This window comes from Brachyhypopomus gauderio, chromosome 6, assembly GCF_052324685.1.
Source record: "Brachyhypopomus gauderio isolate BG-103 chromosome 6, BGAUD_0.2, whole genome shotgun sequence".
In the NCBI taxonomy this organism is placed as follows: Eukaryota; Metazoa; Chordata; class Actinopteri; order Gymnotiformes; family Hypopomidae; genus Brachyhypopomus; species Brachyhypopomus gauderio.
Window position 1 is genome coordinate 1558228 of NC_135216.1, and position 27798 is coordinate 1586025.

The following is a 27798-nucleotide window of genomic DNA, read 5'->3' on the forward strand; positions in this document are numbered from 1 at the left end:
GATGGTTCTGTCCACGGTGTTTGTGTGTGGGTGTGTGCGTGCGTGTGTGTTTGTGTGTGGGTGTGTGCGTGTGTGTGTGTGTGTGTGTGTGGGTGTGTGCGTGTGTGTGTGTGTGTGTTTGTGTGTGTGTGTGTGTGTTTGTGTGTGGGTGTGTGCGTGTGTATGTATATTCACTCTCACTCCTCTCTTTGCGCCACCCCAGGGTGGGAATGCTGAAGCAGACACACAGTTTATTTTTGGGTCAGTGACAGTGTGTCAATGGCCGCAGGTGCATCGCAAAGGAAGGCTCTGAGATACCAACAGACCCTGGTCAGTCCTGTCTTTTCTTCCTCTCTCTCCCTTGCTCTTTCTACTTATACTCCATCCTCTCATACCTTAGTCAATCTCTCTCACTGTTTTCTTCTCAAATATTCTACTTATCCTCTTTACTTTGTTGTGATTTGCACTTAGTCTTAGTCTTAGTCTATTCCTCTTCTCTAACCGTGATCTGATACTACCTTCATGCTACCTTGCACAGTCTCTGCATGATGTGCATATTTCTGTAGCTGCGTTGCCTGAATCAGTAAACTGAAAGCAGATCACTGTTCAACAGTTGGCTGTGCTAAGCACCCCTTTGTGATGACACAATACACTCTAGTCGAGCTGCAGGAAACCTTAGTTCATCTGACTTATTTTTTCTATCTACATTTCTCAAAATTTAATGGTTACTTAGCAGCATTTGTGTTTTCATTGATGGGTGTTTGGCCAAATTAGCTGAGAAACAAAAAAAGCACAATGGGGTGAAACCTTTTAAGCGAGGATAAATGTAAAAATACATAATAGCTCTGGTATTTGCCTTTTTTTGTTTCTGGGTCACTGAGCAGTGTGACAAGTCAGTGGTTTGCCCTGTCGTCCTGTTATCCTGGGCTAACTTAGATGAAAGACTTTACTTTCTTGCACTACTCGGCATTCAGATCATTTTCATCTCTGTGTTTATTGTAACATGTATCATATGGTGAATTTACGACAGACACAGGGCCAAGGTTGCAATAAACAGGTATTACAAGGTTGTAATACACTGACAAATGGTTTTGTTGACTTCAAAGAAAATTCTATTTTAGAAGACCTTTAAGAGAATTATGTTTGACTTTATATGACATCATGTAATGAAAACATATTTGCGTGATTATTTTTCATGTAGTATATGCTGGTCAGCATTGAAATATAACAGAGTATGTAGTACCAGTATGTTTGTCCACCACTAACATACTCACGTGCTCTTGTCATGAATACTGGGGAGCAATTGTGCTTTGGGTGATGGGTGAATTCAAGTCATGTAAGCTTAACACCCCTGAGCTTTTACATTCTGCTTAACCTTGATCAGAAATGACAACAAATATATATATTTAGTAATTTGCTAGACACCAGTTGGATATTAGACATGAAATGTGACTTGAAAGCAAAGAAATTAATTTAAAAAAAAGCTGGCTTTTGGGTTCTTTATAAACATGTAAAGCTATATAAACAGAGTCAGAGATTACCACTTACAACAAGAGCAAGGGAAAGGAAGGGGAAAAGAGAGAGAGAGAGAGAGAGAGAGAGAGAGAGAGAAGAGGGGAAGTGAACGCTGTATTAGATAGAACCTAAAAATAGCTTAGCGGGTTGTGTTACAGAGAGAAAGAGGAAAGCGGTAGCCCCAGTCAGTTTGTAGTTGTGTTACAGAGAGAAAGAGGAAAGCGGTAGCCCCAGTCAGTTTGTAGTTGATAGATAGAGATAGATAGATAGATAGATAGATAGATAGATAGATACTTTATTGATCCCAGAGGGAAATTCCTGAATCCCAGAGGGAAATTCCTGGTTGTGTAGTTGTGTTACAGAGAAAGAGGAAAGCGGTAGCCCCAGTCAGTTTGTAGTTGTGTTACAGAGAAAGAGGAAAGCTGTAGCCCCAGTCAGTTTGTAGTTGTGTTACAGAGAGAAAGAGGAAAGCGGTAGCCCCAGTCAGTTTGTAGTTGTGTTACAGAGAAAGAGGAAAGCGGTAGCCCCAGTCAGTTTGTAGTTGTGTTACAGAGAGAAAGAGGAAAGCGGTAGCCCCAGTCAGTTTGTAGTTGTGTTACAGAGAGAAAGAGGAAAGCGGTAGCCCCAGTCAGTTTGTAGTTGTGTTACAGAGAGAAAGAGGAAAGCGGTAGCCCCAGTCAGTTTGTAGTTGTGTTACAGAGAAAGAGGAAAGCTGTAGCCCCAGTCAGTTTGTAGTTGTGTTACAGAGAGAAAGAGGAAAGCGGTAGCCCCAGTCAGTTTGTAGTTGTGTTACAGAGAAAGAGGAAAGCGGTAGCCCCAGTCAGTTTGTAGTTGTGTTACAGAGAAAGAGGAAAGCTGTAGCCCCAGTCAGTTTGTAGTTGTGTTACAGAGAGAAAGAGGAAAGCGGTAGCCCCAGTCAGTTTGTAGTTGTGTTACAGAGAAAGAGGAAAGCGGTAGCCCCAGTCAGTTTGTAGTTGTGTTACAGAGAGAAAGAGGAAAGCGGTAGCCCCAGTCAGTTTGTAGTTGTGTTACAGAGAGAAAGAGGAAAGCGGTAGCCCCAGTCAGTTTGTAGTTGTGTTACAGAGAGAAAGAGGAAAGCGGTAGCCCCAGTCAGTTTGTAGTTGTGTTACAGAGAAAGAGGAAAGCGGTAGCCCCAGTCAGTTTGTAGTTGTGTTACAGAGAGAAAGAGGAAAGCGGTAGCCCCAGTCAGTTTGTAGTTGTGTTACAGAGAAAGAGGAAAGCGGTAGCCCCAGTCAGTTTGTAGTTGTGTTACAGAGAGAAAGAGGAAAGCGGTAGCCCCAGTCAGTTTGTAGTTGTGTTACAGAGAGAAAGAGGAAAGCGGTAGCCCCAGTCAGTTTGTAGTTGTGTTACAGAGAGAAAGAGGAAAGCGGTAGCCCCAGTCAGTTTGTAGTTGTGTTACAGAGAGAAAGAGGAAAGCGGTAGCCCCAGTCAGTTTGTAGTTGTGTTACAGAGAGAAAGAGGAAAGCGGTAGCCCCAGTCAGTTTGTAGCTCCAGTTTGTGGTGGTTGGGGGGGGGGGGGGGGGTCTCTGTCCCAATGGAGATGTGTGTACAGGCCAGGAGAGAGAACGGAGGAGGGGCTTAAATATGGAGAAAGATAGGGATTACATGCACTATGGGAATGTGTGAAAGTAATAGTATAGACTTAAGGAAAGGACTGAAGCATAGAGATGGCTTGTGCAAGCTTCTCCTGCTTATGAAGGACAGACATTCATGAATATACACGAAACAAGGCATATTAATACAATGAAACGAAAAAACACACATGGTGATACATATAAAATAAATAAATCTGAGTAGTTACTTAAATACATTGTTTGCATTTTGTATAAATCTCACTTTCAAATCATCACTATTTGTTGGGGATATACTTCATAATGTTAAGACATTTAGACATGCCTTGACAGCGTATGTGTCTCTCTGGTGATGTTCATATTTAGCCGTGCCTAGCATAGCACAGCTTATGGCATCAACCGCATAAAGTGAGCATAATGCCACTGCCACTGCTAGTGGAAGATCAATGAAAGCAGCACAGGAAAAACATTAAAGTGAGGTGTATATATTCGCACTCCTGTATGTTTGTATTGTAAATGTCATTAAACCAGTTAACATTATGTATGTATATGTATATAATGTGATATTTTTAGTGTTATATTTTTTGTGTAAATCCAGAATATATTCTTTGAACCACGTTTTAAGGGAATATTATTGTAGTTTTTGTGCACTCTCTTCAAGACTTCTATGATCTTGGCTCTTTATTTAGTTCCCAATTCCCAATTCGAATTTTTTTAACAGTGTTAGCTATATATTTTGTGGATTTCTTAGGGCCAAGGTATGTAAATGTTGTAATATTAAAAGGTAAGGGATTTCTCAGTGGTATGGACCAGTGTTGTCAGTGTTCTTTTAAGTGGACTGCAGAATAGCTCTAAGGACTGGAATGGCCGTTTCAGATAGGTTAATATGATGCTTTGGAACGTAATGTGTTGTTTCTGAGAAATGAAGAAACACATTCAACCATCACTGGAGATGTATTCCTGTGTTAGGTGTGTTAGGTTGCTCTGAATCTTATGATGATGCTGTAAAGAATGTTTGCACATTTGTTGCATCTGAGAAAAGTAAGTATGAAGTGAGAAGGTATGTTTTCCCCAGATGTCCCAGTCTAACTAAGAATCTAATACATCTAAATGCAGACTGAGGATGATTTGTTTGGGACATATACCATGCTGAAAATATTTGCTCTATTTATGGCATCTCTTACATTTCATAAATGTATTACATTTAATACGACTGCTATGACAGCCCATCACTCAGAAATAATAAGTCTGACTGAGAGATTTTTCTTTTTGGGGGTAATGTAATGTGTTTATTCAATTCCCTGCTTAGCTGTGTGGGGAGTACAGAGAGCACCCCGGAGGGTCCCATCGACGAGAGGCCACCCGTCTGCTGAGAGAGAGACAACTTAAGAAACGTGATGGGCATCGTCAACAGCAACTCCAACACGGACACTTTAGCCAAGGCAGCCAGCACAAGTGGAGGCCCAGCCATGCCCCCCACGGCAGCCAGGAGCACCCGGACGTGGAGACGGGGGGTGCTCCTTATGGACCTGAGCAAAGCCACATGATGTCTCTAAAGAAACAGCGCTCTTACTCCAAGTGCAAGGGTGCGGGCCAGATACTCAATTCTCCAATATAAAGGTTTTCAGCTTAGAACACAGATATTCAAGAGAGACTCTGCATGTGGGTAGAGCAGAGCAGGCTAGTCAGGGAATTAATGGTGTGGAGATCAAAGCATTGTAGTAATATTTTTACACTATGTTTAAACTTTAGTAACAGTTTAATTTATACATCATATAAACATAAAGCATTAAGCAACATGATTATATTGTGGAGTATTGAATAAGATATTTTACTTCCCCGAAATATTTACATCTACATGCACGTATACAGTAGTATGTGAATGTAAAGTCTGAGGTATTAGGCAGAACTCAGCAATTTATGACATAATAGGTGATAATATCCATTTTTATGTTTCTAAGGAAGGTATAGTGTTTGAGTAATCACATTTTCACTCTTGTTCTTCTTTATACAGACTGTGTAGCTCGTGTGCAGAAGTTTTTAGTGACTAAATTAGGAGGAGATTGGATCTTCCTAGTGCTTCTTGGTATTACCATGGCATTAGTCAGCTGGACCATGGACTATGCCAGTGCCAAGAGTCTCCAAGGTAACATAGTATGTAGTATCATCTCTGCTCCACCTCCTTGCTCAGAGTCTTCTTCAGTAGTGCAGGAGTGTTGAACATTTCAGGTGGTCATGGCTTTAATGGAATGGGTCTATACACCCATGTTAGTTAAAAACAAAAAAAACTGCTGACCAGTGCTGAAAACAGAGATATCTCCTGCCTTTTTATTTGTATAATTTTGTTTATATTTTATTACTTTTCTCAGTTTGTCTCTTTCTCCACTCTCCATCTTTTTGTTATTGTCTTACACCACCCAATTGCTTCCATTTTCCAACTCCTTCAACACAATGATTGCCCATTTTACTTGCTTCACTCCATGATGCTAACTCCACTTTCCTCTCGTGTGTTCCATCTGTTATTCCACCGGGCCTCTCTCCCAGCTTATAAGTGGATGTATGGTGAGTTGAGAGGGAATATCTTATTGCAGTTCTTGGTCTGGGTCTTCTATCCCATGCTGCTCATCATATTCGCCACCGTCTTCTGCCACCTGGTTGCTCCACAGGCTATTGGTGTGTACAGTTTGTACCTCTGCTTTCTCCCAGTGTAACACTTTCTGCTGATGTTTTAACTACAGCCTACAATAAGACATCACCTCTGTCATTTGTTATCCCTAGCTATTTTTGTTGCATGCTGGGCTGTTCCCATAATTATTGTTACCACTTGTGTTTTTACTGTATTGTCTTCAAATATACCTTCTGCCATTCTTGTGTGATACTCATGATTACAATCCAAACTAACCCTCAAACATGCTTTTGAATATATCCTGCCCCTATCCCTTATACTACACAATCACCCTTACTTTTACCCTTAAATGTTCTAACACTGTATGTACCATGCATGTCCTATACAGTACTCATGCATTCATGTTTGGACCTTGGTCTCAGTTACTTGATTAACCTGATTTGAAACATGTTCAATGCTGATCCAGACTCAACTGGTCTGGTCTGCCCTGTTCCCAGCAAACACCTTCTTTCCCCTTCAAATATTTCTTCTTCCGTTAGGTTCTGGTATCCCTGAGATAAAGACCATTCTCAGAGGAGTTGTGCTAAAGGAGTACCTCACACTCAGGGCGTTTGCAGCTAAAGTGGTTGGTCTTACTGCTGCATTAGGCAGTGGTCTGCCAGTAGGCAAAGAGGTAAAAGTCTTTTGTATGTAGTCTTGCCTCACACAGTGTATTACACAACAGGCTGTGACTGATCAGACCTGTATCTTCATGTTCTCCTCAGGGTCCTTTTGTTCATATAGCCAGCATGTGTGCCACTGTGCTCAGCAAGATAATGTCCTTTTTTTTCGGTGTCTATCAGGTAAACAAATTCCTGGAAATTCATATTACTGTATAAGAAATACCTTATTGTCTGAAAAATGTCAAGATTATATTTGTTTAGATCTGGGCATCATGAACCATAAAAGTGCTATATATTATGTTTTTACCCTGTCTCTATGGCAGTGACTGCAGGGATTTCAATGAAGCCTTGCTCATGACATGAAATATAGTACATGGTAGAAAGCTCACTTTTAGAAGACTCTGTAAACTGCCAGATGATCTGAACGCGTGTAATGAAGTGAGAATGAAAGGGCATACTAGTGCATACTAGTGCGTACTTTCATGCTGTGGCAATAATGTAAATAAGTAGCCCTGACATACCTGTTAGCTCTCTTATGTGTGACACTGCAGTTGTAAGACCTGTAGAAGAAATGCACTCCTTAATTATTACTTACTTTTTCATTTTATTTTTCTCCCAGTTTTCCTCATCCATGCTTTGTGTCCCCCCCACCCCTTGCCCCTCTGTGTCAGCAGAGCCCGTACTGCTACACAGACATCCTGACGGTGGGCTGTGCTGTGGGCGTGGGCTGCTGTTTTGGTACTCCCCTTGGAGGTGTGTGGACACTTCTGTTGTATATTTCATTGTGTCATTGATTCAGTCTTTGTGGATATGTCTATTAGTGATATTTTAATAGCAGTAATAATAATAATAATAATAATAATGATAATAATAATAACCTCTGTTTTGCATGGCAACAGTTGGGAATTGCCTGCTATAAAATGAGTGGTAGGAATAACCCAGGTTATTAATCACCTGTGAAATGGCATGTCAGTAAATATTCCATCAGATCCAGCAGAAATCTTTTATTTTTTTCTTAAGCATTGAATTACTTGAGGAAATATTTGCTATTATATTAGTTATTATATTGCTACTGTTGTGCGAGGCTTTCAATGAGCAGCGATTATCATGCAACGTATATTATTCTTGATGAAGAAACACAAACTATACGTAGTCAAAATGACTAAATGACAGTAAGACACTGACATTCACAAGTGACAAATGACAATGACTTACAAGGTGGCACTCAGCAAGTCCAGAGAGGCAGTCCAGTAATGTAGGTGAAGAGCATGCTACTCATAGTGAACAGCAAAGGCTCAACAATGTGCAGCACTGGACTCCATGACCTGTGGGCTCTTAAGCGGTGGGCATTAGTGGTGGCCAGGTGTTAGTAATGAGGAGATTGTGATCAGGGAAGTGACTGGGTGTGTAAGGGTGTGTGGTGCATGGAAGTGGGTGTTTGTGTAGGTGTGTCATTGCACATGTGCGCCCTCTGGTGGCTTCCAGGCTCGCTCACCATGACAGAACACCCCCCCCCCCCAAAAGAACCCTCCAGCCGACGTGTCTGAGGCCTACCGGGCCGGCGAGGAAGGATGAGATTAAGGTGAGGTCTAGCACCTGGGAAGCCAGAACCCAGCATCTCTCCTCCAGTCCATAGTCCTCCCAGTCCATAGTCCTCCCAGTCCACTAGGTAATGGATCTTCTCACCCTTGCGCTTGGAGTCGACGAGCTGCCACACCTGATAGGTGGACCCTCTCGCTGTGCCTACACTATTCCTCGATCGTGGGTCGGACTCTGCTGAGTTCCACGGGTACAGAGGGGGCAGTCAGATAAGTATGCACTCAAACAGGGTTTTACCCGTGCTGGATTGTACCAGCGAGTTCTGCGCATACTCCACCCAGGTTAGGAGTGAACACCAGGTATCTGTATATTCACTGCAGTAAGCCCTAAGGAATCTACCTAGCTCCTGGTTTACCCGCTCCACCTGGCTTTCAAGTAACCGGAAGTCAGACTCACTGTAACATTGAGTTTTGACATAAACTCCCTCCATACCCGTGAGGTGAACTGTGAACCTCTATCAGACACTATGTCCTCGGGGAGACTGAACTGCCTGAACACCTGCCTGAATAGAAGGTCTGCCGTTTCCCATGCCGTGAGGAGACTGGCAAGTGGGAGGAAACCATCTTGGAAAAGCGGTCCACGATAACAAGGATGGTGTCTTTGCCCTCTGAGGGAGGTAAGTCTGTCACGAAGTTGACCGCGATGTGCGTCCATGATTGCTTGGGAACAGGCAGGCGGAGTAGCTTACCAGCCAGTGCTGTCTGTGGCACCTTGCTCCACGTGCATGATGCCACATGGTTTAGGATGTCACGGTCCATGCCCGGCCACCAATAGCAAGCCTCCAGTAACTGCAACGTGCGGGTCGAGCCAGGGTGTCCTGGTCCTATGGAGGTATGAGCGTAACTGATTAAAGTTGTGCACTGTGCAGGAGGTACGTACCTACGATGAGTTGGACAACATTGGTGAGGGTTAGCTGCTGCAATGGCTCTGTATCCCTATCTATCCCTGTATACTCAGGAGAAAGAAAAGGCTCCTTGCTTGTGGATTCGGTGTTGCCAGGGAACGAGCCATTTTGTGCTCTTTAGATATTCCAGGTTCTTGTGATCGGTTATGGACAGTAAAGGGATGCCACGATCCTTCGAGCCAGGTGTCTCCATTCCTCAAAAGCCAGTCGCATAGCTAGTAGGTCTCTATATCCAACTCCATGATTGCACTCCGCTTTGCTCAACTTCCGAGAGAAAAAGGCGATGGACTTCAAGGCACTGTGCTTCTTAAAATGCTGTGAGAGTACTGCACCCACTCCCACGTTAGAAACGTCAACTTCCATTATAAACACAGGTACACTCGAATCCTAGGTGTTGTTGTTCCTTCTTTCAGCATTATGGTACAGTCCCACTTATGATATGGCAGGAGCTGGGTAGATTTGGTGGAACTGAACACACCAGCCAGGTCTCTATAACGGCTAGGTATGGCCTGGGGGCTGGCTACGTTAGGGCTCTCGATCAAAGTGGAATGCACGGCGATGTGGCAACGGACTCGGACACGGGGGAGGGGCCTAGACCATTTTAGGATCTGTCCGGTGTTCCACTTGATGACAGGGTTGTGTAACTTTAGCCAGGGGATCCCTAATGTAATGGGATAACGGAGGTGTGGGAGGATATAAAATGAAATGTGCTCGATGTGGCGGTATGGTGGTGTGGTGGTTAGCACTGTCGCCTCACAGCAAGGTGGTCTGGGTTCGATTCTCGGTTTGGGCTGCTCTGTGTGGAGTTTGCATGTTCTTCCTGTGCCTGCATGGGTTTCCTCCGGGTACTCCGGTTTCCTCCCACAGTCCAAAGACATGCGTGTTAGGTTGATTGTTCACTCTAAATTGCCTGTAGGTGTGAGTGCGTGCGTGTGTGTTGGCCATGCGGTGGCCTGGCGACCTGCCCATGGTGTACCCTGCCTTCGCCCGGAGATGCTGGGATTGGCTCCAGCCCCCCCGTGACCCCAACTAGCGGGATTAAGCGGTTCTGATAATGGATGGATGTGCTCGATGTGACCCTGTACTGTGAGGCGAAAGTAGGGAGCGCGATATTGTATAAAGCCACCGCCCACAGGTCTTCCGTACAGTGCTTGCACGCACAACACATTGAGTTTTTTGCATGATAAAAATGCAGAAATCCCATCTGTTTATTTTAAACCTACTCTAATAATAATAAGTAATAGATTTTCTTTCATAGGTGCCTTTCTGTCACTCAAGGGCACCTTACAAATACATACAAATCAACATTAAAAGCAAAAACAAATAAAACAATCAAACTGTTAAAAATGTTACAATGCAACTATATTCTGACAATACTCTGACAATGGCAATACTTTGACATTGATTGCTTGTTGTAGTCTAGAAGTGAATACTGTAAATTAACAGTTGGTGGTAAATAAATTCCACTTCTGTAATGTTGAAGAATCATGAGGCAGACAAATATGCAAAGAAGAGCCAGATTCGTCGGCAAATCCATTAAACAAAATAATTGAGTAAGCTACATTGAATTTGAATCTTGCCAAACTACAAAAGTAGTGTTTTCTCAGTTATGAAGAAGTGACCATATACAGCAGGGATGGGCAACTTCCATAATAAAGAGGGCCAAAATTTTTTCAGCACTGTTATTGGAGGGCCACATGACCACGCACTTCAAATAATTGGATATGAAAGACTACAAATTATTCTCAATAAGAACACATTTTAAATGAATTCAGATCTGTATGTTTATTGCACCAACATACATCTATTTTCTGCATATAAATGCATTAACATGTCCTTAATAAGCAACAAAGACAAAACATTTGCTTAATAAAAAAGTGCAAAAAGGAATTTGAACTCCTTCATATCAAAGAACTGTAACGCGTAGCGTGCTGCGGAGCGATGAGGCGGACACAAACGCTGAGAAGAGCGAGATTTAATAAGGGGAATTCCATAGGTGAAGTCGTCTAATTGTGAACTTTGTAAAAACTGTGGTTACAAACCTTGCTGTTGATGGCAGCTGTGTTGATATACACCAAAAGAGTGTGTTCAATTAGACCTGGGCTTCTTCAATCTATCATTGACACTTTCTTAGAATTTAAGCTGCTTAAGTATGAGGTGCTGTATTTTCTTCTATGTTAATTTGTAACTTAACATCAGCAATATCTGTTCACACCTCGAAGCATTGTAAATTCAGTGGCTGTATGAATTCAGATTCTGCTGACTGATCAGATGCCTTATATTATAAATATCCTTCAAAATTCCTTCCTTTTAGGGGTACTGTTCAGCATTGAAGTTACTTCAACCTACTTTGCAGTGAGGAACTACTGGAGGGGTTACTTTGCTGCTACATTTAGTGCCTTCATATTCAGAGTGCTTTCAGTGTTCAATAAAGATGCAGGTAGGGTATCAAAACCCAAATCCCCATCTGCAATACCCATTTTTGTGCCCCTGCCAAGTATTTTGTTTGTTTATTGTTTTTTGTATAAGCTTTGCAGCTTTGGTCTTTTTATCTCCTCATGCCCACTTTTCTGTCACTGCTGTCTGACTGTCCTCCTAGTCACCATCACTGCCCTATTCCGCACCAAGTTCCGCATGGACTTCCCCTTCGACTTGCAGGAGCTGCCAGCATTCGCCATCATTGGGTGAGAGTGCAGGGGCGAGAGCGTGCTGTTCGTGGTGAGGGTGTGGTCCTGGAGTAGCATAATCCACTATCACACTACCACAGACCCATTCTGAAACCATACAACACACTTCTTATAATCTACCCCCCCCACTCCCTGCAAATCTGCGTCAAAATTCTTTACATTTAAAATTGTAAATTTTAAATTTACCAAATTCACCAAAGCTGAATTTGGTGTTACTGGTGTTTTGATGTGCATGTTGATCCATTCATTTGTTGAATAACATTATTATACTGGAGCTTAACCATGTTTAGCTGCTTAAAATACAATGCTAAAATCATACTTGCACAATTTTAATGTTAAAAATGTTACCCCAAAGCATTTTTACTTTTATGTTACTATTTTTTGGTAGTATACTTTTTATTTACAGAATATGGTGAAACAGACATTATTTGTGAGCTACATTAGCTAACCTAAGTATGTTATCAGAAATCTATATCTGGCTGATATCTATATCTGGATTAAATTAAAGATTGTTTAAAATGTATTTTTTTACTGATCCATCAATTTAAAGCTAAGAGAATGGTGTGTCTTCAAGTCATTGTACAACAAGGAATATTTAGATTTTTCATTTTAGGTCATTTTAGGTCAAAGATTCATTTTAGTCAGCTTGATTCAAGATCTCAAGAATGTTTATTTTTGAAGGGCTGTAAAAGAGTGCCTGCCTTCTTTATATTTGTTTTTACCTGAGACTAACTAAAACTAAAATTAAATACAAACCTTTGACCTAAATGTATGGTTCAGTAAAAATCATAGCACTATGATGATATCTGCTTAATGTTAATCCATGACTTTTTGCATTTATTTATTTTAAGCAAATCATCATTCATCCTGTATTTATTATTTAATAAACACAAGCTTTTCTCAAGCCAGTCTTCCAGACCCACCAGGCAGTCATATTTGTTCTAACCTAGCTTCCAGCACACTGGTGGGAGGTATTCAATAGTAATCCTGTTTGCTCAGTTCAAGTATGTTTGGAAGTAACATGGATATATAACATGGATGATCTGTTGAGTCCCAAGGCCTGCAGTGAGAAACACTGGGCAAGACAACTTTATTTTAAATTAATTCAGGCTGTGAACCTGATCCTTTAGAAATAAAGGCAGAAATGTGTCAGAGCATTGACACTTTAATGGGTACAGCATTATATGAAGCTTTGAGATTGCTTGTACAGCAATTCACCTGAGAGGTCTGACTCTTGTTTGTGTTGCTCCATTATACAGCATTGGTTGTGGTTTTCTTGGGGCTTTCTTCGTCTACTTGAACCGCCAAGTCATCCTGTTCATGAAAAGACCCAACGCCCTTACACGCTTCCTCACCAAATAGTAAGAGAGGGATCATGGGAAGTGATGGTGGGTCTGTGGGTGGAGGGAGGGAGAGAGGGAGGGAGAGAGGGAGGGAAGGTGGACATAGAAGGTCCTTTTACTGTACAATATCTTGTTATCTTAAAATACCACATACACAGTAATTATCAACCAAAAGTGTCTTTTTTTTTAATCTATTGTTAGTATGAAATTATTTAATAGTTGATGTATTTGTTTCCACAGCCGAGTGATTTACCCATGTGTTGTTTGTTTTGTGATCACAACGCTCACATTCCCTCCAGCTTTTGGACAGTTCATGGCAGGAGAGGTCAGAGCAAAACATTTGTGAAATGTTTACTGCTTCATTTCATCTTGTATTTAAATTTTAAAATTTGTTTAAAAAAAGAAAAAGAAATCTGGTTTCTGATGTCATTAGCTTAAGCCTGAAACACATTATGGATACTGATATGTTGATATTCCTGACTGTATGTTTGTAATTCCCATTATAACTAAGCTGATGCCCAGAGAAGCCATCAACTGTTTGTTTGACAACTTTACCTGGACCAAGATCTGGGGAGCCCCTGTCCCAGCCGGTCTGGGACGATCTTCTGCCTGGCTTCACCCGGATGTCAATATCTTCATTGTACTTATTGTCTTCCTCATAATGAAGGTAATCATATTTTATTCCTTTAATTTTTCCTTATTTAACAACCCATGTTCCAACTCGTGTCAGGAGTCCTGCTGTGATATAAACTGAGACATGTACACAGACGAGTGCATGATGCTCTAGCTAAGAGACCTAAAGCAACCATATGGGCTCCTTTAGGTCTCTTCAGAACCTCATCAGAACCTCTGGGTAAATAATACATTAAAGTAAAAACAGTCAAAATAATCAGAAAATCGTAGAAATTAGATGTGTTATCATTAGTGTTGCACGGTATACCGATATTAGAGTAGTATCGCGATACTTCGTCATTAAAAACGGTACTATACCCAGTTTGCTTAGTATCGGTGCTATAGGACTAAGTGCGTTTTTTTTTTTTATTTTTAAGAGCAGTATTTCCAAAGAGTGCCACACGGGGGCAGTGTGCGCGTACAGCAGTGCAGCGCTTGCCTCCTCTCTGCAGAATAAGAAGAAACGGTGTATGATGGCTGATAATACAAGCAATATTGCGGACCGTCCTCAGCTTGTTGAAAAACTACACGCACGAAGCGAAATATGGATTTATTTGCATACATTTCAGACAGTCATGGCAACCCCGTGGACACATCAAAACCGGTCTGCAAACGGTGCTTTAAAGCTGTACCAACCAAAGGAGCCAATCGATTCTTTTTACATAAAATGCGCTTTCGTTTGACCCACCCAAGGTTCCGTAATGCACAGAACAGTTGGTAATGCTGAAATGGCAGCTAAAACAAACGCAGTGTGTTCGCAGCTCGTCTTAATTAAACAAGGAAAGCAGCAGAAGTGCGGTGTGGAAATACTTTGGATTCGAAGCAGATACAGATGGAAAACCGAAGGACATGAACAAGCCAGTTTGCAGGCGGTGCTTTCGGAACATTTCAACGAAGGGCGCTAAAGCCTGGTTTATACTTGACGCGCCGCGAGCAGCGCGAGGGTCCGCGCGGTGAAAATGATGTAATCGCGGTAGCCTCACGCGCTGTCAATTCGCGAGGTCGTGCACCTCTAGAATTTTGTAACTTAGCGCGCGCCGCAGCGCAATGAACAGTCATGTTTGTAGGGTTCATACACCAACAAGGTGGAATTAAAGCACTTGTACGTCACTTTCAAGGTCCATTTCAATGTTTCCCAGCATGTTAAACTTTAGTTAAATATTTATACATATACTCGAAATTATTCGCTTTTTTATCACATTATTTAATGGTTGTTTATTTTCAAAACGCCCAATTTTAACGTCGTCACGTTCTCTCATGTTTCGTCCTGGAATTACAAGAGGCTCGTATTTGTTAACGTAATACAAGAGAACGGTTCAGTGAGACAGCTATTTGTTTCAAGCATTTTCAAGCACGCGGACAAGGTGTGCGGACTCGCGCGCTACGGTCACTCGCGAAAGTTTAAACCTAGCTTAACACAACGAATCTGGCCAAACACCTGAAGGCACGCATATTTGTACAAAACATTCCAAGAGGTTGGTGATTATTCCCATTTCTAGTATTATAGCATACAAAATTATGTGTCCGATTATGGTATCCTAGCAAATGTCATATTCTTGGTTTAAGAGCCGTAAGTGCGACAGCATTCAGGGAGAAAAAAAGAGTGATCGTACTACAATGGATCAATCATCTATGAATACTGAACTCTAATACTGAAGTTTTAGTTACTTAAAGAGTTAAAGTTGTTTAAAGTATACTTAAAATACACTTTTTGCACTAGCCTTTTTTAACTTCTAAATGTGAACTATTATTTATGTTAATTTATATTAATGTGCAATTATTTATTTTTCTGTTTTAATGTGGTAGGGACTACACCTTTTATTTATTTGACATTTGTGAAACAAAATACAATATTCATTTGATTGTTTATAAAAAATAAATAAAAAGCCTTTAAAACAGAAATGAGCACAGTATCTGACTTTGGTATCGAAAATCGTATCGAATTTCAATACTTTTTAAAGTATCGTATCGAAGTTGTAATTCTTAGTATCGTGACAACACTAGTTATCATAGAGAACAAAAACATGTAACTGGCATTCTGAATAAGGTATAAGGTTGAATAAGGTTGAATAAGGTTTGGGATGTTATGGTAAAAAAGTATTTAAAAAAGAATTGCTGTTTTTCTTCCAGTTTTGGATGTCAGCAATTTCCACAACAATGCCCGTCCCCTCTGGAGCCTTCATGCCTGTGTTTGTACTTGGTAGGGTTATAGATGACCTCTTTCAGTTATTCACAATAGAGTTGTAAAATGTTGATGTTGAAGGCAGACACCAAAATGCACTCAGCAAGTGATTAAAACAGCATGAGGATTTTAAGCATCTATTAAGTGCACACTATATACAGACATTTTAGGTGATACAGTTATGTTTTCGATTCACTCTTGCTTTTCCTGTTATGTAGGTGCAGCATTTGGTCGTCTAGTGGGAGAGATCATGGCGACCCTTTTCCCTCACGGCATTCTGTTTGATGGAATCCTCTATCGCATCATCCCTGGAGGGTATGCTGTCATCGGTCAGTCCCCTTTTCTACTGCTTCTCTTCCTGGTTTCTTATCTGAAGTTTTTGATGTTGGTTTAGTAATTACAAAAATGATCAATGTAAATTATTATCCCATGTGAGGTCTGGATTTGGATTGATACTCAAAATCAAATGATAGGCTGATCCAACTTCAGTGGAAATTCCTCAAGTTAAAATGAGGCTCAGTAGTGTGTGTGGCCTCCACGTGCCTGTATGACCTCCCTACAACACCTGGGCATGCTCCTGATGAGACCTCCCTACAACACCTGGCCAGGCTCCTGATGAGACCTCCCTACAACACCTGGGCATGCTCCTGATGAGACCTCCCTAAAACACCTGGACGTGCTCCTGATGAGACCTCCCTACAACACCTGGACATGCTCCTGATGAGACCTCCCTACAACACCTGGACATGCTCCTGATGAGACCTCCCTACAACACCTGGACATGCTCCTGATGAGACCTCCCTACAACACCTGGACATGCTCCTGATGTGACCTCCCTACAACACCAGGGCATGTTCCTGATGAGACCTCCCTACATCACTTGGGCATGCTCCTGATGAGACCTCCCTACAACACCTGGACATGCTCCTGATGAGACCTCCCTACAACACCTGGGCATGCTCCTGATGAGACCTCCCTACAACACCTGGGCATGCTCCTGATGAGACCTCCCTACAACACCTGGCCATGCTCCTGATGAGACCTCCCTACAACACCTGGACATGCTCCTGATGACGCTGCGCATGTTCTCCTGACGAATCTCCTCTCAGACCTGGATTAAAGCGTCAGTCAACTCCTGGACAGTCATATCTGTCACGTGCTCAGTATGAACCTGCTCTCATCCATGAAGAGCACAGGGCACCAGTGGTGAATCTGCCAATCTTGGTGTTCTGTGGCAAATGCACATCGCCCTGCACGGTGTTGGGCTGTGAGCACAAGCCCCAGTTTTGGACGTTGGGCCCTCATACCACCTCATGGAGTCTGTTTCTGACCTTTTGAGCAGAAACTGCTGTGTTTAGTAATTTACATGAAAATATTGTCATTGTATACATAACCATGTCTTAACTATTTCATTTTTGGTACCTCCAAGCGCACATGCATTACTAGTACTGATCTAATGCTGATCCAACACTGATTCAGCTCTGCCTAACCACTGAAACCAAATGTGTGCCAAAAATGAATCCACAGGGGGTATTGTTTGTTGAATTTATCAAGCGCAGTTAAAAACACTCATGGTTCAGCATTCTTTAGTCTTTTATATTCCAAAATATCATTTTATCTTTCTACTTGATCCTGTTCTAACAAGCATTTTCAACCTGTGTCACTCCCTCCTTTTCTGCCTGTTTAAGTTTTTTTTTTGTTTCCTGTTCACTCTCCCTCGTACCCTGGGCTCTTTCACAGGTGCTGCGGCCATGAGTGGGGCAGTCACTCATACGGTCTCCACTGCAGTCATTTGTTTTGAACTGACTGGTCAGATCTCCCATGTTCTGCCCATGATGGTAGCAGTTATCCTGGCCAACATGGTGGCACAGGGTCTTCAGCCCTCTCTCTATGACTCCATCATCCAGGTGAAGAAGCTGCCCTACTTCCCAGAGCTGGGCTTCGGCCACATCAGGTAAGGTGACACTGAAGACACCAACACACACAAATGTCCTGTTGTGCATTCACCTTTCAGTGCAGCATGAATCAGCAAGTCAGCTCAGCCTGATGAGAGCAGGATGTTTGTGATTGATTATCAGCGTTTTCAACCACCACAGATTAGACTTGTCATCAGGGCATTCACAACAATGGGTGGTCTTGGATTCTAACACTTAATGACTATAGGTATATTAGCCTGATGGTTTAATGTCATTAAGAGCATCAGAGCCCCTATCCAGGATGAAACAACCAAGATCCAAGAGTACACCAGATGATGGAGATCCAAGAGTACACCAGATGATGGAGATCCAAGAGTACACCAGATGATGGAGATTCAAGAGTACACCAGATGATGGAGATCCAAGAGTACACCAGATGATGGAGATCCAAGAGTACACCAGATGATGGAGATCCAAGAGTACACCAGATGATGGAGATTCAAGAGTACACCAGATGATGGAGATCCAAGAGTACACCAGATGATGGAGATCCAAGAGTACACCAGATGATGGAGATCCAAGAGTACACCAGATGATGGAGATTCAAGAGTACACCAGATGATGGAGATTCAAGAGTACACCAGATGATGGAGATTCAAGAGTACACCAGATGATGGAGATCCAAGAGTACACCAGATGATGGAGATTCAAGAGTACACCAGATGATGGAGATCCAAGAGTACACCAGATGATGGAGATTCAAGAGTACACCAGATGATGGAGATCCAAGAGTACACCAGATGATGGAGATCCAAGAGTACACCAGATGATGGAGATCCAAGAGTACACCAGATGATGGAGATCCAAGAGTACACCAGATGATGGAGATCCAAGAGTACACCAGATGATGGAGATCCAAGAGTACACCAGATGATGGAGATCCAAGAGTACACCAGATGATGGAGATTCAAGAGTACACCAGATGATGGAGATTCAAGAGTACACCAGATGATGGAGATCCAAGAGTACACCAGATGATGGAGATCCAAGAGTACACCAGATGATGGAGATCCAAGAGTACACCAGATGATGGAGATTCAAGAGTACACCAGATGATGGAGATCCAAGAGTACACCAGATGATGGAGATTCAAGAGTACACCAGATGATGGAGATCCAAGAGTACACCAGATGATGGAGATTCAAGAGTACACCAGATGATGGAGATCCAAGAGTACACCAGATGATGGAGATTCAAGAGTACACCAGATGATGGAGATCCAAGAGTACACCAGATGATGGAGATTCAAGAGTACACCAGATGATGGAGATTCAAGAGTACACCAGATGATGGAGATCCAAGAGTACACCAGATGATGGAGATTCAAGAGTACACCAGATGATGGAGATTCAAGAGTACACCAGATGATGGAGATCCAAGAGTACACCAGATGATGGAGATTCAAGAGTACACCAGATGATGGAGATCCAAGAGTACACCAGATGATGGAGATCCAAGAGTACACCAGATGATGGAGATTCAAGAGTACACCAGATGATGGAGATTCAAGAGTACACCAGATGATGGAGATCCAAGAGTACACCAGATGATGGAGATTCAAGAGTACACCAGATGATGGAGATCCAAGAGTACACCAGATGATGGAGATTCAAGAGTACACCAGATGATGGAGATTCAAGAGTACACCCCCCCCCCCCCCCCAGTGTCACTTAAAGGGCAAGACTCTCCTGACATTACGTTTGTGTAGCTGCGCGGTATTATTTGTAAATTTATTTGTAAACGTAATACAAGCGAACTGGGGTGGATTTCCCGAAACGTTCGTAGCGCCAAGTACTTCGTAACCTCGTATGAAACGTACGAGGTTAAGAAGTACTTAGCGCTACGAACGTTTCGGGAAACCCACCCCTGTTCAGTCAGACAGCTTGTGAAACGAAATACCATTACAATTTCAAGCATTTTAAAGTAGGCGACATTAGTCAAAATTCCAGCACTTTTCAAACGTGGAACACTGCAACATTAAAATTCTTCAGGTAAATGTTCCTTCCCCTGTTTTTGAGGGGTGTTTCTTTATACTACCTACCACATATCGTTACGGGAGGACACTGCAAAAAATGACTTCTAAAACGCGCTCGCGCTCTCACAGGGTCGCGCGCAGCGTGCGGAGTCGAGCGCTACGGTCAGACGCAAAAGTAGAACTGAGCCAAGAAGAAAGAAAAAATATATATTTTTACTAGGGAAAATAAAAATAGTAACGCACAGTTATTTGGATAAGTAACTTTAATCTGATTACTGGACTGGAAATAGTAGCGCGTTATATTACTCGTTACCGAAAAAAGTGGTAAGATTAGAGTAACGCGTTACTAAGTAACGCGTTACTGACATCACTGCATACTATACAGAAACATCTGAACCTGAGCTGAAGCTAAGAAAACGATACTCTCTCTCTCTCTCTCTCTCTCTCTCTCTCTCTCTCTCTCTATGTATTATGTATCTATCTATCCCTTGCAAGCAAAGTGCAGATGAAGAATTTCTGTATATATATATACAGATATATATATATATATATATATATATATGAGCTGTGCATGTACTTTGCTAATGAAGGACCTCTGAAACATACTGGTTCTCTCAAAACTTTGTATACTTAACTATAGTTTTGAATATCTCTACATATCTTAATATACTGCCGTTACTTGGATTCTTCTTTGGGTTTATGTTATATGCAGAATTGTTATAAAGAACTTGTTTTGTGTACTTATACACAAAACACTTATACACAAAACAAGTGTACATTACTGATGTAATGTCCATTCTCTCTTTGTTACAGCCAACATAATGTTTTTGTTGAAGACATCATGGTGAGAAAAGTGAAGTTTCTGTGCTCACAATCCACATACAGAGAGCTGGTAAATCTACTAGACTCCACTACCCTTAAAACCATCCCTCTGGTGGACACAAAAGGTGATGGAAGAAGGAAGAAGCATGTAATGGTTTGCATGGCCTATATTTTAAAATGTTTATCCACATCACTATATTAAGTAAATAGGTATGTTAAGTGCTTTCCAAATAAACAACAACCCAAAGTAAAATAGGCTATTGACTGATTTGATACTGATTTGAGATATAAAGAAGAGAAGAAAGTGTTGATCTAAGTCTCTAATGTTGCCCTACCTGTCTCGTCAGAATCAATGATACTACTAGGCAGCATTGAGCGCTCCGAGCTCCTTGCCCTCTGTGATTGGTGGTTGTCAGCAGAGAGGCGGGTTCTGCTGCAGGACCTGGCTGTGTCAGGGCTGGCACCAAGTGCCAAGGCTGGCTGGGAAACCTTTGCATTTGTGGATGAAGATACTGGAGATGAGAAGGTGCGTGAAGAACATTTATTCTATAACTGGTTCAGAAATGCATTTTTGTATCAGCCTACATGTAGTGCAGACTCATGTCTTATGTCTTTATATCTTCTCGTTCATCTTTCCTAAATTCTGCTGTTGTCTGTTTTCTCTGTATCACTTTTGGTTTAACCTACTGCTGTCTATTCCCATCTCAGTATTCATCCATATCAGAGGAAAGGAATGGCCCTTTGCCTTCATCCAAAAGTACTGAGCCCTCCATAAACCACATGACTCCTGGTGAGCTGGGCTTAATCAATTATTGCTTATACTTTCAACAGTACCAATTGAGCAAAACCAAATTTTGTCTCTTTGGCTTCTTAATATTCCTGCAGATAAAGGTCCCTTCCAGTCATTCAGAAGAACTTTACACAATTTATTGTCCTCTTCAAAAGGACATACAGATGGCCAAGCAGAGGTGTGTACTACTGTACCTATATCTACTGTACCTATCTACTGTACCTATATCTATTATACCTATATATACTATACCTATATCTACTGTACCTATATCTACTGTACCTATATCTATTATACCTATATATACTGTACCTATATCTACTGTACCTATATATACTGTACCTATATCTATTATACCTATATATACTATATCTATATCTACTGTACCTATATCTACTGTACCTATATCTACTGTACCTATATATACTGTACCTATATATACTGTACCTATATCTATTATAACTATATATACTATACCTATATCTACTGTACCTATATCGACTGCACCTATATATACTGTACCTATATCTATTATACCTATATATACTATATCTATATCTACTGTACCTATATCTACTGTACCTATATATACTGTACCTATATCTATTATACCTATATATACTATATCTATATCTACTGTAACTATAAATACTGTACCTATATATACTGTACCTATATCTACTGTAACTATATATACTGTACCTATATATACTGTACCTATATCTACTGTAACTATAAATACTGTAACTATAAATACTGTACCTATATATACTGTACCTATGCCTACTGTACTTTTCTTTTTATTTGTGTATGTGTTTTAATTTCTCCATAGGAGCCACCTCCTCCACCCCTCACTGATACAATGACTCCTGATGAGGTTAACTGTATTTTGAATTAATATTTATATTTGAATAATATTTTCCTCAATGTACTTATAGATGACAGGATTCTAAGTAATTTTTGCATTTGTTGAAACAGATTAAATCATGGGAGGAGTCTGAGATGGATAATCCATTAGATTTTGATCAGATCAGGATAGACCCCTCCCCTTTCCAGCTGGTGGAGAGAACATCTCTACACAAGGTGAATCATACACATTTATTTCTAATTTTGTATATTCTCGTGGTGTCTTTAAAATAATAATGAAAATTATCAATAGTACCCATTCAAACTAGTTCTGTTTATAATACCTCTGAAGTGTAGGTGTTATACCTCCTTATACAAAAAGAAAAACAAAAAACAACCGTACATTTGAATTATATAGTTTACTTTTTTATAGTATACTTGTTTTATAGTTTTATATAGTCCACTTTTTAGGTTACAGAAACCCCTGTTATATATGGTGTGTGATGACCTTTGCCACCCTCCCCACAGACTCACACCTTGTTCTCGTTACTTGGTCTCAGCCACGCCTATGTGACCAGCATAGGCAAGCTGGTGGGAGTTGTGGCACTAAAAGAGGTAATGAACCAAACATCCAGTCTACACACTTTTTAGTACCTGTATAAATATATTCCAGTTCCTTTGTTTCTGAAAAATGTTGCTTTCTGCTTCTCTTAGCTTCAGAAAGCTATTGAAGGTTCCACAAGAAGTGGAGTCCGCTTGCAGCCCCCTCTGGCAAGTTTTCGCAACAGCACGCGCAAGACCAAGGCCTCCCCCACTGGTGCGGCCCCATCTTCTCCCCTGGCCTCCCCAGTCACCTCCCCTCCCTCCTCTCCAGAGACCCACCATGCCCCAACCACATCTTCTGTGTCTCCTGTTCAACAGCAAGGAGAGACAGAGGTGTAGATTAAAGGCCCATCACCACCAACTTCATCCAGGGCCAAGAAAGATGGTAATGAAGAAAGTGATGATCAGGAACCCATTTGATAGCTGTGAAATATAATAGGCTTTTTTCCATTTTTTATTTTTATGTTTTGTTGTTTTTTTATTTAAGCTTTTAAGGAATTTGTAATATTGTCTTGAGTGTTGATCTAATATCAGTTCTGTGCATACAATTATTTTGTTCAAAAGCTGAAACTAAGCCATCTGGGCTGAAATGATCACCTTATTATATACATAATATATACATTATATATATTATGTTATTTTCCTTTCCAGGCTGAATGTTTAGGAAAATTCTGTTTAGATTTTTGTATTTTGTCCACTACAGCTAAATACAAAATATCTAGAAAAGTGTGGCATAATATAAATATATATTGAGAAACAACATATCACAGGTCCTTCATCAGCTGTACAAACAATTAAAAACATATAAATGTTCAGTTAATTACATCTCTTTCAAGATATACATCAGAAAAACCAAAATAACAGAACACCTTTAAACCATCAAAATTATACATTTATTATACAAATTATACATTTGCACATGTGAACTTTGTGTTAATAAAGCATCTGTTTGCACTGGCACTTGTTGCTAAGGCAGCAAGGGAGTGAGGAACCAAGATAAAATCCCTGACCTTCACTCTCAGGACTTTAGAAGAGAATGAATGTTATAATTAAATGTCTGCTGAACATAAACCGAATTCATGTCCCAGAGTTTCAGAATCACATTAGCTTGTACAGCTTATGAAGGACCTCTGAAATATATGAAATATCCTGTCTCTATGGAAACTATGCAGAGGCAAATTCCCCCTCTTCCTGGTGTCAGGTGTTATAGGCATGTTAATGCAGGGAGATGACTGAACCTAGCAGGACTCTAGCAGGACTCTAGCAGGACTCTAGCTGGACTCTAGCAGGACTCTAGCAGGACTCTAGCTGGACTCTAGCAGGACTCTAGCTGGACTCTAGCTGGACTCTAGCTGGACTCTAGCAGGACTCTAGCTGGACTCTAGCAGGACTCTAGCTGGACTCTAGCAGGACTCTAGCTGGACTCTAGCTGGACTCTAGCAGGACTCTAGCTGGACTCTAGCAGGACTCTAGCAGGACTCTAGCTGGACTCTAGCAGGACTCTAGCTGGACTCTAGCAGGACTCTAGCAGGACTCTAGATGGACTCTAGCAGGACTCTAGCTGGACTCTAGCTGGACTCTAGCAGGACTCTAGCTGGACTCTAGCAGGACTCTAGCAGGACTCTAGCCCTGCCCACTGTTTCACTTCTAGCCAGCAGGTGGTACCATATCAACATGTGTGTGGAACTTGTGAATGTACTGTTGCTATACTCCACATCCTGCAGTTCACATGTGTGTGCACCATTTTCTGGTAGTGTTGGTTTGACTATCAGTGAATCTGAACTCTGTGTTTCTCCAATTCAGCCTTAATCTTATATTGTCAATGTAATATTTGACAATATGTAATGTTTGGATCTTATTAATCATTTAGACACATTTTCAAATGTCTGGATTCATATTTTATGAATGTCATATTTTTCATTCTCTTTCATTCTCACCTTCAACCTTTTGTAACCTCTCAGTCTCTCAGGATGCTCTAATGTCTTTAAAAACTCTAAACAATAGCAAACAATCTTTATACTGTATCTGTATTTTGTGCTACATAGTAGGTGAAGGATATTGTGAGCTGTGTTTTACAGGGCACAGCAATACCAAACAATACATGTTTTTTTCTGTTTAGATGTTCATTCTGTATTTATTTATTTATTTGTCCATTTCTTCTCCTAGTCTGAATGTATAATGTATACGTAGCACTGGGTGGTATAGCTGTTAATGTTTATTCTCTATTATGCAATGTAATTTAAAGTGTGCTTGACTCGCCCCCTTTATGCAAAAGAAAATATTGACTAAATGCAAAGATTCACTGTGTCTTTCTGTTATCTATCGCCCAACAATGACTAACTATTAGGCCTATAATTAATTATTATCAGGTTGCAGACATATGCGTGAATTAATTTAATTTTAATGTTAATTATATTTACATTATGTGTAAAAACATAAACCCTATTTTTACATTTTAATTTCAGTAAAGATTCCCAGTGCATTTGAATATCTTTGGAAAATTTTTCTTTATCTTTGGTAAATTTAGAAGCGATTCTGTGTGAGTAATACTAAACTGAATCACATAACCTCATTGACAGGTTCTATCAGGATTCACAATACATCTTTGTTTAAATGTTTCACTTTTACAGTATACAGGTTCACAATTTAAAATGGTTAACCATTAAAAAGACCCCCACCTCCTTAAAATCTAAAAATAAAATTGGGGCAGTGCCACTGTCACAACATCCTTGGACCCACCTAAGGCCCCCCCTAAATCATCATTTTTGTGAATGGTGATAAAGCGGCAGCAGTATTGGCAACTTAGCGATTTTGTCGTTATATTTGGTGAGTATTCAGACCTCTCAAGCTACTCTTTTTAAGGTGTTACCTCATGTAGCAGTCACTCCCTCCCCTACTCTGTTCAGTTCGCTTGAGTGAGAAGGGAGAAAATAAAACCCCACTGGTCCCAGTCTGGCCCCCCCAGTTCAGATGGTCTAGAACTTCCACTGGTGTCCATACACATCTGAAAAAATCTGATCTTTGTCACATAAAGGCCAAAACATTTGATTTGAATCACTTTAGTCAGGTTCCTCTGACATCTGCAGGCCAGTTGCCACTTCAGCTTATAGATCCAGGAAAATGTGCCACACAGATGAATGGAAAGGCCCACCCTCTCAGAGTAGTGCAGGAGCTGACCACAGTCATGCTGTTAACACACAAATCAAATATGTCAAATATCAACTAAAAAAAGAAGATACCTGTCATTTCCATACAGCATGTTTTATGTACATAGTTTAACACATGTATGAACTGCAATAATAAAACGACTTGAATCCAACAATTCACCATATCAGTATAATAATATAACAATATATTAAGTTTGCTTCTTGTTTAGCTGAGCAGCTGTGAGATGAAACAAGGTCTGCAACTATGCATTTAGCACACACACTACAGGCTCCCACAGCAAGCAAAGCTGGCATAGTGCTTAGTTACATATTTTCAGTACAATTTAGATCTTTAGCAATATCTTCCCACAGTTTAATAACAATTGTCATTTCCTAGTATTTCCTTATCTAATATTAGGCATCCAATTGTAGTTTGCATCTAACTATTTTGAAAAAATCTCACCAGGATTCACTCACCCACATCTAAGACTTTTCTCCCTCAGGATATAGCAATAAAAAAAGTAATTATTATGTTTTGTAAAACTGGAGGGAATCTCCTGTTTCAGTGATTTTATGTCACCTACTTACTCCCTGAAATATCAACGGTACACATCAGACTGAAAGCAGCACAGCCAACAGTGTCATGCCTTACATCCCTTCTCAAAGCACGTGCAACCGACTCAATGGCTTCTAAAGATTGTGTTAGCTATTGGTAACTTATTAATCTGTGAATTTAAATTTTACAGCAATATTAAGGTTTTTATTTGTCGATTTGTTTAACTGTATATTCATTACCCAGTATTGAGTTATTTTATGATGCCCAGGGATTTACTTAAGCTACATACAGAAAAGACAGAAAGCCTATTAATAGTGAGTGTTTTGTAGGTATTGTTAAAGTTTTTGTAATCGTCTATATACATAGATCAAAACCATCCAGATTCATAATCAGGATTATAGATTTGTTCAGCCCGCAGAGTTCTGTAGCCAGTACCAGGAGAACAGATACACAACACATGGGAAAAGAGTCAGGAAAGAGTTCCAAGGTTTAATAATAATGGTAACACTTTACATTAAGTGTTTACTTACTAACGTTAACTAATGCATTAGTTAACATGAACACATGAAGTAACACATTAACAATAATTAACTAATGTTAAGTAAATATGTAACAGTTGCGGTTCCTGTTTTGGCTCTTTGTTACTCGCACCTTTTTAGAGCTTTAGTGTTAGTGTATGTAAATCAGTACAATGTAATATATTCCTATAAGGTCGCACCAATATGTTACATACTGATGTATGTTATGTACATTTGTCTTTGTGTCTTGCACATGCCATTCTCCACACTGCAGTCATGAACTCACCTACCAGTTTTTATTACTTCTGCTTAATTTGTGATGTCATGCAAATATGTGACACTTTTAACAAGCCATCATGCATTTAGAAATTGTAAAAATTAACAGAAAACATAATAATAATAATATGCTTTATGATTTATGAGACTCCATGCTTAAAGTCTCACAGAAGACAAAATTCAAGACTATTCTCTGTCCTGTCTCCAAGATGGTGGAAGGATCTTCCAATAGCTGCTCGGACTGCAGTGTCTCTTGCCATCTTCAAACGTAGACTGAAGACTCACCTGTTTGTTGAGTACTTAAATGAGCATGAACTCAGCAGATAACACTTGTTGTCTTTGTTCTTTAATTGTTTGTCTATCTGTCTATGGTTAATTGTGCTTCTTGGTATAAGTTTAATACCTGTTTAAGTGAGCCTGTTTAATCGAAATACTAGGTAATGACTGAATCCTGTAGATTAGAAGTAGTCTGGCTCAAGGGTATCTTGAATTCTGGCCTATCTGTGCTACTGTCTAGGATGAACTCTGT

The 27798-nt window shown here is 40.6% G+C and overlaps 1 protein-coding gene across 2 annotated transcripts; it reads left to right on the plus strand.

The window, feature by feature from the left end:
- Nucleotides 1-203: 203 nt before the first annotated feature.
- On the plus strand, nt 204-25143 carry clcn1a (chloride channel, voltage-sensitive 1a). 2 transcript variants are annotated; one of them, XM_077008064.1, is made up of 23 exons: nt 204-309; nt 4396-4672; nt 5101-5232; nt 5631-5759; nt 6252-6385; nt 6477-6554; nt 7049-7127; nt 11192-11317; nt 11477-11561; nt 12824-12925; nt 13148-13232; nt 13419-13574; nt 15710-15779; nt 15980-16090; nt 17502-17715; nt 20526-20659; nt 20882-21060; nt 21243-21324; nt 21420-21502; nt 22157-22201; nt 22303-22407; nt 22699-22785; nt 22885-25143. In XM_077008064.1, the coding sequence occupies exons 1-23, from the start codon at nt 259-261 to the stop codon at nt 23110-23112; spliced, it is 2772 nt and encodes a 923-aa protein (XP_076864179.1). In that variant the 5' UTR covers nt 204-258; the 3' UTR covers nt 23113-25143. The 2 variants fall into 2 exon arrangements, with proteins under 2 accessions (XP_076864179.1, XP_076864180.1); XM_077008065.1 differs by lacking the exon at nt 5631-5759.
- Nucleotides 25144-27798: the final 2655 nt, after the last annotated feature.

What these genes read in the sequence shown, in the direction of transcription:
- clcn1a (XM_077008064.1), top strand. Translation starts at nt 259, where the DNA reads ATGGCCGCAGGTGCATCGCAAAGGAAGGCTCTGAGATACCAACAGACC. An exon ending in ACACGCTTCCTCACCAAATA is followed by an intron (nt 12,926 to 13,147) that starts GTAAGAGAGGGA and finishes TTGTTTCCACAG; the next exon opens with CCGAGTGATTTACCCATGTG. An exon ending in AGAGAACATCTCTACACAAG is followed by an intron (nt 22,408 to 22,698) that starts GTGAATCATACA and finishes CCCTCCCCACAG; the next exon opens with ACTCACACCTTGTTCTCGTT.